This window comes from Penicillium odoratum, assembly GCF_028828045.1.
Source record: "Penicillium odoratum strain IBT 22623 chromosome Unknown utg000006l_segment0_segment0, whole genome shotgun sequence".
Lineage (NCBI taxonomy): Eukaryota > Fungi > Ascomycota > Eurotiomycetes > Eurotiales > Aspergillaceae > Penicillium > Penicillium odoratum.
In genome coordinates this window covers 552,404-569,607 of record NW_026643148.1, presented here as the reverse complement: position 1 = coordinate 569,607, position 17,204 = coordinate 552,404, and the positions used below count along the sequence as shown (strand labels likewise).

The following is a 17,204-nucleotide window of genomic DNA, read 5'->3' as shown; positions in this document are numbered from 1 at the left end:
TTATATCTTGAACATGTTCCACGTGTGCCCCTCTAAGCTTTTTTTTTTTTCTCCACTGACTGGTGCTTGTTCGATGATGCGTTCTTTCGTGCCGAGCCCGATACCGGGACTCGGCATCTTTGTCTAGTCGCCGAATTAAAGCCGAACTAGATCCAAAATCCGAAAATTGTGTTTAGTGGCAAATATCTGGCCCTCAATAAACAAGATTATCATTTAACATCTGAGGTTTGGACTGTACTGTAGGGATTACTAGAAATCATGCAGCTTCATGCAAGCGGGGCATTGGGCCGCGGGGGGTTTCCCGAGCGGGGCACATCCTTGATTCGGATTTATCTCTTGCTTTGGTCTACATGACTCGCAACATATTGAGATGATACAGTTGTTCTTGTAGGTATACTATAGTGTCATCTATAGACAGCAGGTGTAGGCGTGATACCAGGGTTAAGCGTCGGATCTCACCGTGGACGGAATTAGTTTGTCTAAATCTATTGGACTATAACCAATCGGTGGTTCTTCATTGGGTTTGAGTGGCTTGAAGGGTCAGGTTGTGCTGCTCTATTTGTCAGTTTCAAGTTGTTTCTGGCCGAGCCGACATTTGGAAGACTACTGTAGATACTACTAGCTTCCAATTATCGGCGCCAGGTATGGTACCCACGTTTTAAATCAAAGGCCTTCGTACACGCATACAGTGACTGGACAAAAGTATTTGCCCCCCAAGGCTCCACATTTGAATGGGGGGCAAATACTCTTGTCCAGTCAACTACTCCGTATAATTTTTCAATATGTTTTCCTGCCACCCGGCAACTGGCATCATGGGAACATAATAATTCTTCTTATCTGGTCCCGAATCCCATCTCTCGGGTTCCAGCTCCCTTGAAGATTGATGAGGACCTCTAATCCGGTAGGCTGCTTTAATTCAGCTTGCTTAGCGTCTGGAGGCACACCGGAAGTCGGTATCGAGCGGTACCTTGAAACCCAAAAGCCAATCGTATCCTTGGGGCTGCTTTTCATCTCACATTCTCTGTCTAGGTCAACTGGTTATGGAAGCTTGGAGGAATCTCAATATCAACAGAACGCACTGTTTTGGGCAATAGTGCTTTGCTTGAAACTAAGAGAAGGGTATAGAAGCGGAGGTTTGTCAGCATTTGAAAGTTAGAGGAATGTTCGGATACGGACTGTACTCGAATCATGATGTGCTAATGGAGTCAGAAAGGGCTCACAGGGCTCAAAACCTTAAAATATATGTACTTGCATATACATATCATAACCGCACGAGGACATCTGCATGTTTATTAAACATTGAATAGAAGCAAAGAGTGCCAAATTGACAAAATGAAAACGAGAGATTTCCAATTGATATCCATGGTCCATGACTATATGGATATCCAGATCAGTTGTGGACCCGTCAATCTGTAATATTAGTCATCGGCTTCTCGAACCTTGAAACTTCCATGTCCGAGACATTCAACCTCGAATTCAGCTTTGATCCTGAAATGCGCCCGCGACCGACTTGTCCTATCTCCCCTCCTCCCTGACTATCACATTTCCATTCCTCGATGGCTCGCCCCTCCGTCGTCCAAGAGTATGCCGCGCCTTCTACAACCCTAAGCCTGGACCACAAAGTCTCCCACGAGCGCCAGATCTACAAAATACCGCGCCCACAAGGCTACCGCGTCTCATGGCACGCCAACCCAGCAGTCGAGCCACACCATTTCGGCCAGTCACACCCCATGAAACCATGGCGCCTCACTTTAACGAAACAACTGGTCATGGCGTACGGAATGCACCACGCAATGGACCTGTACATGGCGCGGGCAGCCACATACGAAGAAATGGCCGAGTTTCACGAAACAGACTACCTTGACTTTCTCCAACAAGTCATGCCAGGCGACATAGACCGCTCGGAACAAAGCGATAATGTCATCCGCTTCAACTTCGGTGACGACTGCCCCATCTTCAACGGCCTGTACAACTATTGCTCCCTCTATGCCGGCGGTACCGTCGACGCCGCCCGCAAGCTCTGCAACGACCAATCCGAGATCGCAATCAACTGGTCCGGCGGTCTGCACCATGCCAAAAAAGCAGAAGCAAGCGGCTTCTGCTACGTCAACGATATCGTCCTCGGAATCCTCCAACTCCTCCGCCACCACCCACGCGTCATGTACATCGACATCGACGTCCACCACGGCGACGGCGTCGAGCAAGCATTCTGGTCCACAGACCGCGTGCTAACGGTCTCATTCCACAAATACGACAAAGACGGCTTCTTCCCCGGTACCGGCTCCCTCGAAGATACAGGTCCCACTCATCCACTCAACCCAGGCGCACACCACTCCATCAACGTCCCCCTCAACGACGGTATAGATGACGACTCATACATCCAACTATACCACGAGATCATCGGTGCCTGCGTACGCACTTACCAACCTGGCGCGATCGTCCTTCAATGCGGAGCCGATAGTCTAGGCTGCGACCGGCTCGGATGCTTCAATCTCAACGTACGTGCGCATGGCGCCTGCGTCGCTTTCACCAAGACTTTCGGATTACCGCTCCTCGTCGTAGGCGGCGGTGGTTATACACCGCGGAATGTATCGCGCGCATGGGCGCACGAGACATCCATTCTAATAGATGCGGATCAACTCATTGATACAACGATACCTGAAACGGTAGCGTTCCGGAATCACTTCGGGCCGGATTATTCACTTTTCCCTCCGCTCTCGGAGATCCGGAGGCTGGAAAATAAGAATCCGCGATCGTATCTCAATGGTTTGGTTGAGTCTGTGCATGAACAGCTTCGCTATATCAAGGGCGCTCCTAGTGTGCAGATGAGTTTTATCCCTCCTGATATCCTTGGTCTGCGTGAGGATACCGAGAAGGAGATCGAGGAACAAACTGCTATGATGGAAGAGGAGTTTGAAGAGCGGATGGGTGGTGGTTCGGCTGTGGCGTCGAGTTTCAGTCCAGGTGCTGGACCTGGCTCGGCAGGTTCCATTCCACGTGGGAATCGACGACGTGAACTTGAGCGAGGAGCTGGGTACAGAGGTGAGTTATATTCATGATCTCACGCGCTGCTTTTTCTTTCCCATGGTGTTCTGGATATGGAGTTCTGTTTGAGCGTGGTCTTTGATAGACCTTGTATGATGGTATTTTGGGGGGAGTTGGAAATTCTTCTTTTTGTACTGTGATATCCCAAGCTTGTACATGTATAGTATGACGAACCACTTTAATTCATAAAGAATACATTCGAGAAATTCCCATCCCCTTTATCACTTTATCAGACTTCGAAAATATTCAACATCTGATACCATTTTCTCATTTCATCCAGGTCATGGTCTTCAATTACGATATAATGCAGCACGAATTAGACATTACTACGTACCTCGCGCCTTCTTCAGCATGATTGAATATAATGAAGATTCATTTGTTATTTCGGCGCTTTCAACTTTGGTACTTTTGTTAGTCTTTGAGAAAATATCCAGCATAAGATCGGGTATCCAGCAATGGTGCGGCGTCGTGACAGGGGAACGCTTGTGTTGAACATGGAATATAAGGAAGGATTGGACGGCAACATAGATGCCGTCTCGGTCGGAGGGATGGTGCTGGGTAGTCTGGGCAAGTTGCCCACGTCGTCTAGAGAACCCTATGTGAAGTAGAGAGGGCCAAGGTTGAAAGGTGTGTAGAGCGGTCCGAATGGAATGTAAGAGTTGCAAAGAGAAGCATTTCACCCGGACTATTTTCTGGCTTCTCATTGCTCCTCTGCATCCACAAATGTCTCTATCTCGGATGTTGCTGTATCTTTCCGCTCCACAACCTCTCTGGTAGCTTCGGCTTCGGACTCTATTTTTGATGGCGGCATTAGTGATATCCTTGGAAGCCGCTGGCCGCATGATGCAACGCACTGTATGGCGGAATTTGTAAATGGGATGACAGTTTCTGACCTGGGACAATAGGCACAATGGCTAGGATTTGTTTCTTGGCTATTTCCGGGTCATGAGAGTCGCTGATATTGCGTTAGTTACCAATTTCAGTAATATATCGTAAAACTTACACCTCGGCGTTAAGGATCCAGTCAAGGTCCTCGTCGCCCTCGTCCGGACCACCAGGGCCACCCTGAACGGCACGGAACAGGCGAGGTTTCCATTCAACGCCATCATCGGCACGCTTGGCAGCTTCCTCACGTTGACGATCTTCGATCTTGGTCTTTTCGTCTGTGGCGGCTTCGTGGTTGCGGGCGATGATAGCTTGGACAGTGTCGTGCCATAACCGTTGCGATTCCCGCTCTCCCTGCTCTTCGATTGGGCGGGCGATAGGCTTCGAGTGCTTTGCGTGGGTGGCATCGAATAAAACATCCTTCTTGTGGCTCTGCGAGATCATCAGCCCCTGATTGATTTAAATCATAGAATAGAGCACGAACGTGGACGTCCTTGATGATCATTTCACCATTCCACAGTCCAGACAGCTCAAACAATACTTCACCGGTCTTTTCGTTCTTGATGGTGCCTCCAATAGCATTATAGGTTCCGGAGAAATATCCCTTTGTCTTGAACTCAATGTCGGCCGCCAGGCCGGTCTCGGGGCATCGGACATAGCTGTGATCTCCAAGCTCATACTTCATCTTACCGAAAAGAATGCCACGGGCATACATGTTCGGCTGTGTAAGGATACTGGGTTAATGGGTTAGTACTCGTGCGAAGAAACCCAGACCCAGTAAACGTACTATGTCTCGCCTTTCTCTTTGTTCTCGCCACGGTTCAACAGCCGCAGAGTCGCAATACCTTCCATCAAACTAGCCGCCGAGTTGCCCAAGAATTTACTACGGGGCTTGAGAGTACCGTCGATCCGAATGTGGTGCTCCGGTGCCATAAAGAAGTAGCTGGACTTGGGCGGGTGGTGAGAAGTCTGTTCGGAGATGTAGTATCCGCGTGTATTGTCAGGGTATTCCCAGTAGCAGGTAAAGGTTTCGCCAAGAATCGGGTTCAGCGGCTTCTTCACTCCTCTGTATAGTTGACGTCAGACTAGGACCGGGATCAAACGGTGCGGGAAACGTACGGCGGCTTGATGTGCCATCCACTCAGGTAGAACTTGACGACCGACACAAATCGCTCAACTGGGTCGTCAATAGTGGACATGGGGAGAAGGGTATCGGGGTGAGCCATAAAGCTAGAAAACGTCAGTTCTGTAGGGCCAGAGGCCAAGCGCCAAGCGCCCAAAGCTGGGGAAATCAGTACATACTTGGTGATCCGCTCCAGCATCGACCGGGGCTCGAGAATGAATGTAGGCAACACGACCCGACTCAAGTCGGCACCCGGTCGGAGCTGAGAAATGATGTGTGACAAGACTAGTTTCACTGTTAGTAGGCTTCTGCCTGCGGAGGTACCGGGGACCTTACCATTTCCCTGATCAGGCTCGACGATCTCTTCATCGCCGCTAACTGGGGACTCATCGACGGAAGATCGACCTGGGAGTGTTTCAGACATGGTTGTTGGGGTAAAGAAGTGGGAAAGGTTCATACTGGTCAAGGAAGTGCGGCGGAGGTGCGGGACCGGCATGACTGCGTTCGGGATGACAAAAAGAGTAGGATGTTTGAGGTTGGAACTCTAGAACAAGCAGCAATTTGTAAACATGAAAATCACACAAGTTGTAGATGAATAACGAGAGAATGGAGGTGGAGAAGAAAAAAAAGAGGAAAAAGTTTTTAGAGGTCTAAGGGAAAGCGGGCTTAAGGACTGGAAATCGGGCATTGCCAGTGACGTCGAATGGCCTCATTCTATGGAGAAACTGTGCAGTTGACATATTTAAGTCTGTGAAAATCTCCCTTTATTTCATTCCGTGTTTAAATTCATTCTAACCTTGAAGCCCTTCTCTTTCCCTTCCCAACATCTATTAAATCATGAGGGGCACGTTCTTGGCGTGAGTGGGGATCATCGGCACTCGATGGCTTTTAAACAAAACGCATGCCGGAGCATATACGGAATACAGTTTGCAGGTTTTCCTGCAACTATATCCAAAGATCCACTGTAATCATACCCGTTTGATTAGCGGAACGTCTCCACGGGTGATCTCCCTCACAAATGCCAGATCCGGTCGATGGAGCATGACGTGGAAATGTTCAACCGCGTGGACTGATTTGAGTGATTTCCAGTTTCTGAACCAGACCACTTGCTCAGCCGCCACTGAGTGAAAAATGCGCCGCACATACTGATCTATAGCCTCTCGTGCCTCGTCGGTAAGATTACCCACTGAGTCATCTGGAAACTGGAACTTGGTCCATACTACCAGGTGGATAATGTCAGAGTCAACACCGTAGGGCCAGTCGTTATATAGAATTCGGATGTCCTCTGTAAACAGACTGCTCGTCAGCTATACACTTTTTGTCCTGGAAAGCAAGGCATACCGTTGAACTCGAACAAGCCTCCCTTGGGCTTTAGATCATCTGCGTGTCCGTCGCCCCATTCTAGTCTCTCCTTCACCACAAATCGCATCACGGAGCCATACTGGGCTTTGATTTGAGCTGTATATTCCAGATATTTGCGTAGGTCGCTTGGCACGCGTTGGAATCGATCGATCCGGTTTGTTCCTGCGGGTCAGTCAGCAAAAGAAAGCCAAGTACGGAGTATGCAGATCAGCTCCACTCAACTGATTATAGCCTGGACCAGCTCCCAGTTTTGTCGCTGGTAGTGGGTATCAGGCGTAGAGAGACACCGGATATTCTTCGATGATTGGTTTTGAAGAAAGCTGGGACACTCAGTAGTCCATTGTGATTGAGGTACGTTCACCAGCCAGTAAGGGAGGTTCCAAGGATCGTGGTGAACCTGCACGGGTGAATCGGCGACGTCAGTCAATTTATCGCGCGTAGTGATCGCCATCGACGGTTCGAAGTGAGGCATCACGAGGGAAAGACTGAGAAAGACTTTGTACAAAGTATGTAACTGTTGGGGAGGAAAGTTGGAGGAAACAAGGGATCCTCAAATAAAACGTCTTTACCCCAAATATAGTTGGCATCGTCGATCAACGGAGTTCGAATCCACATGCGGTCCTTGATTGGATTAAAAGTCAATAAACCGTTATGATTCGGACCAGATTATGGAATTTATGGAGATTGAAATTCTATGTACGGAGTTATAAAAGGGGCAAATCTATGCGACCGCTAGCTTCTGGAGAACCGCGTCATCGGCATGAATGACTGAAACTCCCGCGATAAGAAGCTCCTCCTTGACTTGATCCCACTTAGCAGGGCAAACACACTTCGTTGCCTCTTCAATCAACCAACTTCGAAATCCAGCCTTGACTGCATCGATCGCTGTGCATTTCACACAATAATCCCCCGCCAGCCCGACAACAAAAACGTCCGTCACTCCCTTGGCCTGAAGCTCAGAGGTAATATCTACCGTAACCGAATGCTTCGTCACAGTTGGATCGATGTTGCCAAACGCATCTGCAAAGGCAGAGTACATCTCGACCTGCGAGTGTCTGCCTTTGAACACCACTAGATCAAATAGATTGGCGTCAATCTCGGGGATGATATCTGCGCCGGGACTACCCTCCACACAATGAACGGGCCACAGCTGCTGGAGTTTTGTTTCCGGATCTTGACCAGGCGGTGGATGAGGGTTCGTCATCTCAACAAATGACTCAAACGGTCGATTATCTGGGGGCGGGTGGTTGCTGGCGAAGGAGATGTGGTCTGGTGGGTGGTAGTCTTGAGTAGCGATACGAGTTACTAGTGCGGGTTGAGCGAGGAGGGAGTTGATCAGAGGAGCTATAGATCGACCATCTTGCACTGCTAGAGAGCCACTCTGTAGACGAGACGCGCATTTAGCTTGCGCATCAGCAAGCTTCAAGCTGTTTAAGAAACCATTGATCACTCACGGGCGGACAGAAGTCTTCCTGCATATCGACTACAATCAAAGCGGGCACAAAAGGCTCCTCAATTTTCTCGTCCATTTCAAGGCGAAGTGATTGATGACGTTTCAAGATTCATTTAGTTTCAAGCCAGGTTGTATGTAGCTTTTAACTTGGATCTAGTGGGGAGAGCTGATAGCTGAGTCAGCAATAGGTTTATAAGACGAAAATCCACGCAAGAAATCCATTGCTTTCTTTCTTCCCAAGGGCTACGGCCCCAATCAATTTCAACGCCCAATAATGAGCTGCAAGGTTAGTGATTTTTATACAAATTGTTTTATTTTTATGATGAATCTTATTTATTGGAGCTGTCTGAGCTTTTGCTATGCGGACAAACTCTTATACGCATTTTTTCCTGAAATAATTATTTCCATCTTCACGCTTGACATCATGGAGAATTCTCTTGCTAATACACAAGAATAGCCAATTACAGATAGTAAACCCAGCAAATCAGCTTGATCAATTTTTCTTTATTCTACCCTTTCCCATAGTCTATCATACCTATACTTTAGGTATAAATAATCTTCATCATGGCATATGATCCTCGTGTAAACACGGGAAGCACAACTCCCCAATCTCCTCCACCTCCCCCTCCACCACCCGTGTCTTCCACTCCCACCGAAATGAACCCCCAAGCTTCAGAAGATGGCACCGACAGCTGGAAACTTAAGTTCTGCACGGTCTGTGCCTCAAACAACAATCGCTCTATGGAAGCACACCTCCGCCTCTCCTCCGCACCTACTGCCTACCCCGTCATATCATTCGGTACCGGTTCTCTCGTCCGTCTCCCCGGTCCATCTATCACCCAGCCAAATGTCTACGGCTTCAACACAACATCCTATAACCAGATGTACGAGGAGTTGCAATCCAAGGACGAGCGACTGTATCGCAACAATGGTATCCTGAACATGCTGGACCGCAATCGCCAGCTTAAATGGGGACCTGAGCGTTTCCAGGACTGGGTCCCTGGCATGCCGCGCGTGGATCACGCTGCGAAAGGGGACAAGGGTGCACAGGGTACAGAGGGAGGTGTTGTTGATGTGATTTTCACTTGTGAAGAGCGCTGCTGGGATGCTGTGGTCGACGACTTGATGAGTAAAGGCTCCATGCAGAATCGGCCTGTCCATGTCTTCAATATTGATATTAAGGATAACCATGAAGAGGCGCTAGTGGGAGGAAAGGCGATTCTGGATCTGGCGAATCGGCTCAATGCGGCTGCGGTTGCTCAGCGCGCGCTGCATGGGTCTGAGGGATGGGAGAATGGGGCTGGTACGGCTCGAATGAGCTTTGATGAAAAGGTTCCTGAAATTCTGGCGGAGTGGCAGGAGCTGAATCCCAATTTGCCGGCGCTGTGGACTCTGGCGTGGCTTTAGCCTCGATTCAAGTCTGATACCCCCAATTCATGGTAGTGATGTTACACAAGTTATCATAATACAAGCATCTGTTTTAGGATTGTCATGGCATCCTATATACTGCATTGAAAGTAATCATTGGGGTATCAAAGTATCTCTTAGCAAGAGCAGTCATCCAAGACCGGTCCCTTCCAGCAAAAAGCAACCATTATGGAGTCTGGCGTATAGGATGAAATCACAGGCTACCTTTGATCTCTTTTTGAACTGCTCGTTCTTGATCCATTTTCATCCGGACCGTTTCATCATTGATCTGTTCGTCCTTGATCTGCCCGCCCTTGTTCTGCTCATCCCTGACCTTCTCACCTCTAGACAGTAAGATGTCCCGTCGTTCAGCGTACCATCGATCAAGACACGCTCTTCGTTCAGCCTGGGTCATACCTTCAACGACGAGCGCAAACTCAGTCGCATCGGCATACCCCAGTCGCCGCGCCATACTGCAAAACTGTCGGCGTTTGACAGCTTCCGGCGGATGATACTTAAACCGAAAATTCATGTTAGGCTGGCGGGGCGTTTGACCGACTTCAGCTAATGATGTCTCATCTAGCTGCATTTGGGATGATCCCTGAAAGACTCTGAAGTTGGCGCCAGGATCGTTGGTGACCTGCTCGGCTTGACGGCTGAGCTTCTCTTCCACACGGGAAGAACCGATCACTTCATTGTTAAGATGTGTATATTCCACCCCTGCACTGGAGAGAATCGCTTGAACCGGGTCGTGTTTATGTGGAGCAGTTCGAGGTTTGGCGCCGTCATCTTCCTTCTCACCACAGAGCATAGCGGCATATTGGCGCATGGTTTCGTCCTCAGACTTTACAGATCTGTCGCCAGTATCAGGGACTTCTTCGTCTTCTTCAACGTGTAAATCCATGACTTGGACACCAGCTCGACTTTCAGCGACGTTTGTCGTATTGACGATATTGCGAAGGACAATGTTATCGAATTGATACGATAACAGGTTTTGCATGCCAAAAATCTCCCCCTTTTGGTCTTTCTGGTCTTGGACTCCCTTAAAATATCGCCTCTCAGAGCTCGCATTGTATCCAATTTCTGCCTGTTGTTGTTTGTAGATCTGCCGGGCGTAGACGATCTCCTCGATCGTACCAGCAGAAACAAGACGAAAGACCTCAACATCGCGAACTTGTCCAATACGGTAAGCTCGGTCTTGTGCCTGAAGATCGTGGGATGGATTCCAGTTAGGATCCACCACCACGACCTTGTTCGCAGATGTGATGTTTAGGCCGACACCGCCGGCTTTGGTAGAAATAAGGAAGACAAACTGTCTAGGATCGGAGTTGAACTCGTCCACCACAAGCGAGCGGTCTTCATACTTCATAGAGCCATCCAGATAGCTAACGTTGTAGCTGGTATGGTTGAACAGCATCTGCAGCATTTTCAACAGACGCACACTATGTGAAAAGACTAGCACTTTGTCTCCGTTCGAATGCCACCACTTGAGCAGCTTGCGGAGAACCTTCCATTTACCGCAGAACTCAGGGTTCGCGTAGTTCATAATCGAGTCGCGCGAGCGAAAAAGATCTTCCCATTGATCGGGGAGCGCAAGCTCCAACATATTCCTGTCTTTATCTTGTCTCTCCTTTGAGTCATTGCCCTGGGGAATGAGGAGAGCAAGATGGTTGCTAAGTTTTTGCAATACGGCTATCGCAGGGAAGACATAGGATTGCCATGGTGTTTCTGTGCCCGGTAAAAACTTGTGGCAGCACCAGCCAGCTTTCTTTCCTGTACCACAATCGCACAGATCTGTGGCATTCTTAATCGTTTGGACCATGTCGCTATCGATGATATTTTCGTATGCCTCTGCCTGTGACCAAGTGAGGGGGCAAAAGACCACTCGATCACTCTTCTTCGGCAATTGATCTGCGATCAAGGATTTCATGCGCCGCAGAAAGAACTGTGGTAGCAGATTTTCGACAAGCTTCTTGGCAGTTCTTCTGGCCTTGCTTAGTTCATTCACGGTGGCATTATGAGACTGTCCGATCTTTAAGGGCTCTGCAATTTGGGCTTTCCATGCTGTTATTGGACCGAGCACGCCAGGGTTTGTCCAATTTAGCATGGTCCACAGCTCTTCATATCGATTTTGAATGGCCGTGCCCGTCAGGCCGATACGGCATAAGGCATTAATTTCGTTCATCGCTTTAGTTGTTTCTGATGTTCGTTCCTTGATCTTATGACATTCATCCGCAATCACGCAATCCCATTCAACAAGATTTACCAGACCCTTGTTGTTCACATAGGTTGTGTAGGTGGTAATCAGGATTTCGACCATACCCGATTTCGCCGAGTGAAGAGCAATATCCTTGCTGGCACCATGATATACTTCGATTTGCCACCATCCCCATTTCTGCAATTCAGAGACCCAATTTAAAATCAAAGTGCCAGGGCACACGATCAACGTGCGTGGGTACCACGGCCTACCAGCAGATCTGCGCATCTTGCGCATCCGTTTTCCATCTCGTTCGTCACCAGTTTTGCCATAGGCTGCTGTCAGAAATGCAATGACCTGGATGGTTTTTCCAAGTCCCATATCATCCCCGAGAATGCCACCTTTCTGATAGATAAACTTCTCGTGCATGAAAGCTACTCCTTCGACTTGATATTGGCGCAACCATTGCGCAATTGGCGCGGGAATCAACCCGAGGGAATAGGGTAAGGTGATGTCCTTATATTCACGAACCGGGGTCCTTCCCGGAAACGAGGGTCTCTCTTCTAGATGCTCAAGGCGCTCGTCGTCTGAAAATTCCACATCCTCATAAGAGGGCGCTAATTTCAATCCATACTCCTCGAGACGTTCTTGGTTCTGATCAAATTGAGAGCGGCGCTTTTTTACATATCCTGGGAGAGTATGTTCCATCAGATCGTCCTCGGATGATACTTCCCCATATTGTCTCATAGGTCGCTTCGGTCTGGGTTTTGCTTTCTCCTGCTTCACAAGGCCAACTATCATATCATCATTTGGCCTTTCTCTCTTGGTGATCTTGGGAAGCTTCATTTTGCGATTTGCAGCTGCAGTTTGTTTGCGCTTGGCAGACTTGCGATCCTTGAACTTGTGGTAGGCAGCTTCGCCGTCGTTGAATCCATCATCGCTATCGCTCTGGGTCTCGGATTGAACTTCGATTGGAGTATTGATTGTGATCCGTGAAGGGGTATCCAAAGTGTCTGATCTGAGAGGTGTCAGATTCTCTAATTTCACATTGGCAGAATTCCGGGCTTTATAGAAAGTAAGCTGCATGTCGCGCGTCTGGGTTGCAAGGACAGACCTGAAGTAGTTGACAAGGGGGTTGCCTTCGCATAGCACGTCACTTCCAAATCGTCATCGTCCGAGTCAATGATAATGACCTCGGAGTCATTTTCGCGATTCTCCATTTCGGCATAGTCGAAGTTGTAATATAAAGTTGTAGAAGCGTGTTTAGGCAGAGGCGGGAAGGCGGAGAAGGTGGGCGTCATTCCCGATCGGCGAAATGAAAAAAAGCTCTCCAATCAACTTCTCCCCACACGAGCTCTGCGCTCTGCACTCTGCAATTTCGGTATTATCAATTGGGCTTGGATTGAAGCTTTGATACTGTACGCGACTACTTCCAATCTTCAGTGGTGACCTCCACTATCTTTCTATCCTCATTGGCTGATATCCTATCAAGCAGGTACTAGACCAATTTGGACATTTGGTCGCCCTAGCGGGGAATTATTCATTTGAATTCACAAAAATACATTCGTAAGAATGCCTCTCGATACCTCTACCACATATCCTTTGACCCGGCTGCGCCTGGACGGTCGGCGATGGAACGAACTGCGCCTGCTGCAAGCCCAGATCTCGACCAACCCCGCTAGTTCTGGGTCCTCATACCTATCCATGGGCAATACATCAATCATGTGCTCCGTTCACGGTCCCGCGGAAGGCCGCCGAGGTGACTCTGGAGGAAGTCCTGGAGCTGTAGTTGAAGTGGACGTCAATGTCGCAGGATTTGCTGGCGTGGATCGCAGACGGAGAGGTGGAGGAAGCGACAAGTAAGCTTCAACATCTTGTCTGCATAACAGCAGGTTGTCTGCGGAAAGCCATGCTAACCATAATCTCCTTTATAGGACATCATCTCGCATTGCAGTTATCCTCCGTTCTGCCTTCCAATCGCATCTACACACTTATCTCTACCCGCACAGTACCATCAGCATTCATGTCTCCGTTCTTTCCGCTGATGGATCCGTGCTCGCCGCCGCAATCAATGCTTGCACATTGGCTTTGGTCGATGCAGGTATCCCCATGCCTGGTCTACTTTGCGGCTGCACAGCCGGCATGAGTGGAAGCGCCTCGACCCCCAAGGATCCCCGACATGATGAACTCGACCCTCTCCTGGATCTGTCTCTGCCCGAAGAACAAGAACTACCTTTGTTGACTATTGGAACTACGACTGTAGTTCCCGTGGGTGAAAACAATATGGACGACGAGGAAGAGAGCACTGTGGCTCTGTTGACTATGGACTCCAAGATTCACAGTACTTACACTGAGACGATGGTTGCTGTAGGTATCGATGGATGTAGCCAGATTCGTGAGATATTGGAAGGAGTGATTAAAGGATCGGCCCGGGCATGAGACGATACGATACCCTTACTATTTTGCATGGGCGGCGTCCAGGAAGAATGAAATTTTATGTTTCAATGTTACTTAACTTTGAAAATTACCATGACAAACTACTAGTAGTACTAGTAAGTATTGAAAATATGCTCAATCACACTCAGTACCAAACCAGTCAAACCCCAAACTTTGAAATCTGCTCATACATTAAAACCCAAGGACGTGTGGTTGTACTTCAATCCACGGATCTTTCTTGTTTACCTTTCTCTCACCCTCAATTCAAGGCTCTTCACGTTGCACTTTGTACACCTTCCAACCTTGGAACAGGTCGACGTGCACACTTGATATTTTACTTGTCTTCAGCAAATATCTACACAGGAAATAATCATGTCTACTGCCTCCACTATGTCAGGAACCATGCCTACTGGTATGATGCCTCTCAGTAGCATGCCCACTGGTATCTCAGCCATGCCCAGTATGCCTGGTATGCCCGCCGATATGGACATGACTTGCAAGATCTCTGTCAGTCCGCATCTCTATTCCGATATGATTGCTTTGCACTCAAACTGACATCTATCACTTAGATGCTGTGGAATTGGTATACAATTGATTCCTGTAAGCTGTCCAGTCCTCAATCAATCGCCTCAAGTTTCAAATAACCGACTATCAAATCTCAGGCTTCCTCGCTCGCTCGTGGCATATCCGCTCTACCGGCGCGTTTGCTGGCTCTTGCATCTGTGTTATTTTTCTGGTGATGATCCTGGAATCTCTCCGCCGAGCTGGCCGAATCTATGAAGCCTTCATCCTACGCCGAGCTCGTCTTCGTCATCTGCACCTCTCTGGTCTGTCTTCCACTATCCCAGCCCGTCAAGGTGTCAAGGCGAGGTTCCAAAGCATCATCACAAGTACAAAGACCAATGCTGGCAATCCGTCTAACGATGATCTTATCACTCCTGTCATGGGCAACTCCTCGCGAGTAAAAGCTTCGGACGAAAGCAACGGAACGCACAGCGGTACTATCTCGGGTGTCAACGAAATTCCTCCCCAGACCGGTCTTGCCAACTTTCATCCCTACCGTCCTTCGCCCATAGAGCAAATTGTTCGAGCTTTGTTGCACACGATGCAGTTTGCCGTCGCATACATCGTTATGCTGCTTGCCATGTACTACAACGGGTACATCATTATCTGCATCTTCATTGGTGCTTTCCTCGGGTCGCTCATCTTTTCTTGGGAGCCTGTGACGCTTGCGAAGGAGTGAGTTAATTCCATTGCCGTATTTACAGTAGTATCATTAAAAATAACCCGGCCCCCTTTTACAGAAATGATGCCACTACGGTCACCAAGTGCTGTGGTTAGTACTCCCAATGATAAATGCGACACGGTTCTTTGCAGCAACGATTTCACCACCGTCACCAAGCTCCGTGATGAATATTTCGTGCAAAAAGACACGCTCATGATGAGAACCCGGGTATGGGAATTTATGGATTTAAATTTACGAATCAGTGTTGAAATTATGGGTCTCAAGTACACTTTAGTCTTATCTTCTTAGCTCTGAAAATATTTGGGCAATTAAACATTCCCTATCCATACCACTCTCCTCCCTCTTAGCACATCATCTCATTAATCTGCCGAGCGACAGAGACATTAATAAGTCCAGTCACCACAAAGTACGACTCAAGCTACGAGAAGAAAGTCTGCATATATAACCGGACGCACCATTTCACAACCTGCAATAAATGCCGGCCAGATAAGTGTCGCCATATCCCCATGCCCTTGCCCAGCCTCTACCTGAACCCGTTCAAAATAGTCCCGCACGGTCTGCACCTCTTGCTCAAGCAATGAAGGATCCAAATCATTGATTCGAGGATGAAAGATGACCAAAAACGCAGTATACGTCGCCTGGGCACAAATTTATAGGTAATATTTAAGATAGTAGTAATTGTCAAAGTGAGCACAATTCCAATCTCATAATCAAAAAACACTATGACAGAGAAAGGAGAAAATAAAGGCGTGGTCCACTGCTCCTCTATCCCCTCGATTGATATCGTTTCTCTAAAAGGCATGCTATTCAGACAAATGCGGGGCGGTTCACAATTTTTGAACGATTGGAACCCTCGATAATTTCAGGAGGCACCTAGGTATTTGTACTGGTTTTTAGCAGTCACTTTACCGACTAAATAGTAATAATAATGTATTGACTTACGTGCATCGGAGTTACCCTTTTCACAAGGGCATACTGAACTAGAGAAGATTGAACGCGGTATCTACATAGAGTAAGCTAATATCAGACGATTCTCGGGCACTCCTTCATTGATTTCCACCTGGGAGCCATAGATAAATGTTTGCTTTATTTTCTATATTAACATGTGATTTCTTTAAAAAAAACTCCTTCCAAGGTTGAAATATTTGACAATCGGCGATAGTGGAGATGATTGTAATCCTAAAAGAACCATTTCCATAAGTACATTTGAACTTAGATATCTACTAAAGTTTCTTGCTCAATACGACACCATAGTAGATCGTGGCAAGGAAAGCAGCCATGTTGACAAGACTCGAAACGCCATGCACGCGAGCAAACTTCTTGTTCAAAGCCAACATCTCTTTCGAATGGGGTGCAGGGTCATAGCTCTTCTTCCCATCGCGAGTTTCTACGGAAGTCAGAAACACACCCAAAAAAGAAGTAACAATTAACGTACCTTGGTGCTTACGCTCGCGCATAGTATTGACAGTGAGCGGGCGCAGAACCACATTGTTAACAAGGCCTGCGATAGCAACAGCAGCTAGAGGCAGCGCGGTGCTGTAGCGGTGCTCAGGAGAAATAAGGCCTGAAATGCCTAGAGCGTTGCCACCGCTGCTTGCGGTCAACGCTACAGCGACAGGTAGCGCAGTCTGGAGGGAGAAGTAGACTGGGAAAATGGCAGATTGCAAAGTAGCAAACTGGGGGCGCGGCAGCGCGCGGAATGCGACTATGCCGCCGACGAAGGACTAAGATTGAATCAATAACGTTTCATGGGTTTTACCGATTTTGATCTAGCCATGTAGTTCAATTTCAGCTCACCTGGAAGAACTGGGTGCCCAAAAGGGTGCCGTAGCTACATGTGTCGGGATATGTTAGTCTTTCAGATAGATAATGTATTTGTATATTGAAGTAATGACGCACCCGAGGATGTGGTAAGGACGAGGGTCATTCATTATGATAATAGTTTCTGAGAATAAAGATTGATGAAGATGTACAAGAGAGTTTACAAGGTAGCTTGGGCGACGCGTGGGGAAGCTAGGTGATGTGATGTTATATTTTTATATTTCCACGG

General features: G+C 48.1%; 9 protein-coding genes across 9 annotated transcripts; 4 read left to right on the top strand and 5 right to left on the bottom strand.

Moving 5' to 3' along the window:
• Positions 1-1,556: 1,556 nt before the first annotated feature.
• On the top strand, positions 1,557-3,059 carry hosA (histone deacetylase HOS2; the record flags this gene model as incomplete). The annotated part of the gene is made up of 1 exon (XM_057142595.1): positions 1,557-3,059. The coding sequence occupies one exon, from the start codon at positions 1,557-1,559 to the stop codon at positions 3,057-3,059; it is 1,503 nt and encodes a 500-aa protein (XP_056991883.1).
• Positions 3,060-3,855: 796 nt separating this feature from the next.
• N7520_008660 (OSBP family protein) lies at positions 3,856-5,477 on the bottom strand (the record flags this gene model as incomplete). Its single annotated transcript, XM_057142594.1, has 5 exons — positions 3,856-4,000; positions 4,049-4,380; positions 4,415-4,664; positions 4,718-4,996; positions 5,050-5,477. 5 exons carry the CDS (start codon positions 5,475-5,477, stop codon positions 3,856-3,858), a joined length of 1,434 nt encoding a protein of 477 aa, XP_056991882.1.
• Positions 5,478-6,021: 544 nt separating this feature from the next.
• Positions 6,022-6,887, bottom strand: N7520_008659 (GIG1 family protein; the record flags this gene model as incomplete). Its single annotated transcript, XM_057142593.1, has 3 exons — positions 6,022-6,338; positions 6,395-6,577; positions 6,638-6,887. The coding sequence occupies 3 exons, from the start codon at positions 6,885-6,887 to the stop codon at positions 6,022-6,024; spliced, it is 750 nt and encodes a 249-aa protein (XP_056991881.1).
• Positions 6,888-7,136: 249 nt separating this feature from the next.
• On the bottom strand, positions 7,137-7,944 carry N7520_008658 (uncharacterized protein; the record flags this gene model as incomplete). Its single annotated transcript, XM_057142592.1, has 2 exons — positions 7,137-7,796; positions 7,870-7,944. The coding sequence occupies 2 exons, from the start codon at positions 7,942-7,944 to the stop codon at positions 7,137-7,139; spliced, it is 735 nt and encodes a 244-aa protein (XP_056991880.1).
• Positions 7,945-8,432: 488 nt separating this feature from the next.
• ssuA (RNA polymerase II subunit A C-terminal domain phosphatase) lies at positions 8,433-9,275 on the top strand (the record flags this gene model as incomplete). The annotated part of the gene is made up of 1 exon (XM_057142591.1): positions 8,433-9,275. One exon carries the CDS (start codon positions 8,433-8,435, stop codon positions 9,273-9,275), a length of 843 nt encoding a protein of 280 aa, XP_056991879.1.
• Positions 9,276-9,489: 214 nt separating this feature from the next.
• On the bottom strand, positions 9,490-12,558 carry N7520_008656 (putative DNA excision repair protein (Rad26L); the record flags this gene model as incomplete). The annotated part of the gene is made up of 1 exon (XM_057142590.1): positions 9,490-12,558. The coding sequence occupies one exon, from the start codon at positions 12,556-12,558 to the stop codon at positions 9,490-9,492; it is 3,069 nt and encodes a 1,022-aa protein (XP_056991878.1).
• Positions 12,559-13,044: 486 nt separating this feature from the next.
• Positions 13,045-13,911, top strand: N7520_008655 (exosome non-catalytic core subunit SKI6; the record flags this gene model as incomplete). The annotated part of the gene is made up of 2 exons (XM_057142589.1): positions 13,045-13,331; positions 13,407-13,911. 2 exons carry the CDS (start codon positions 13,045-13,047, stop codon positions 13,909-13,911), a joined length of 792 nt encoding a protein of 263 aa, XP_056991877.1.
• A 369-nt stretch (positions 13,912-14,280) lies between these two features.
• Positions 14,281-15,151, top strand: N7520_008654 (high-affinity Cu transporter CTR3; the record flags this gene model as incomplete). The annotated part of the gene is made up of 2 exons (XM_057142588.1): positions 14,281-14,377; positions 14,571-15,151. 2 exons carry the CDS (start codon positions 14,281-14,283, stop codon positions 15,149-15,151), a joined length of 678 nt encoding a protein of 225 aa, XP_056991876.1.
• A 1,226-nt stretch (positions 15,152-16,377) lies between these two features.
• On the bottom strand, positions 16,378-17,085 carry N7520_008653 (DUF4149 domain-containing protein; the record flags this gene model as incomplete). Its single annotated transcript, XM_057142587.1, has 4 exons — positions 16,378-16,541; positions 16,590-16,878; positions 16,952-16,985; positions 17,054-17,085. 4 exons carry the CDS (start codon positions 17,083-17,085, stop codon positions 16,378-16,380), a joined length of 519 nt encoding a protein of 172 aa, XP_056991875.1.
• Between the last annotated feature and the right edge of the window lie 119 nt (positions 17,086-17,204).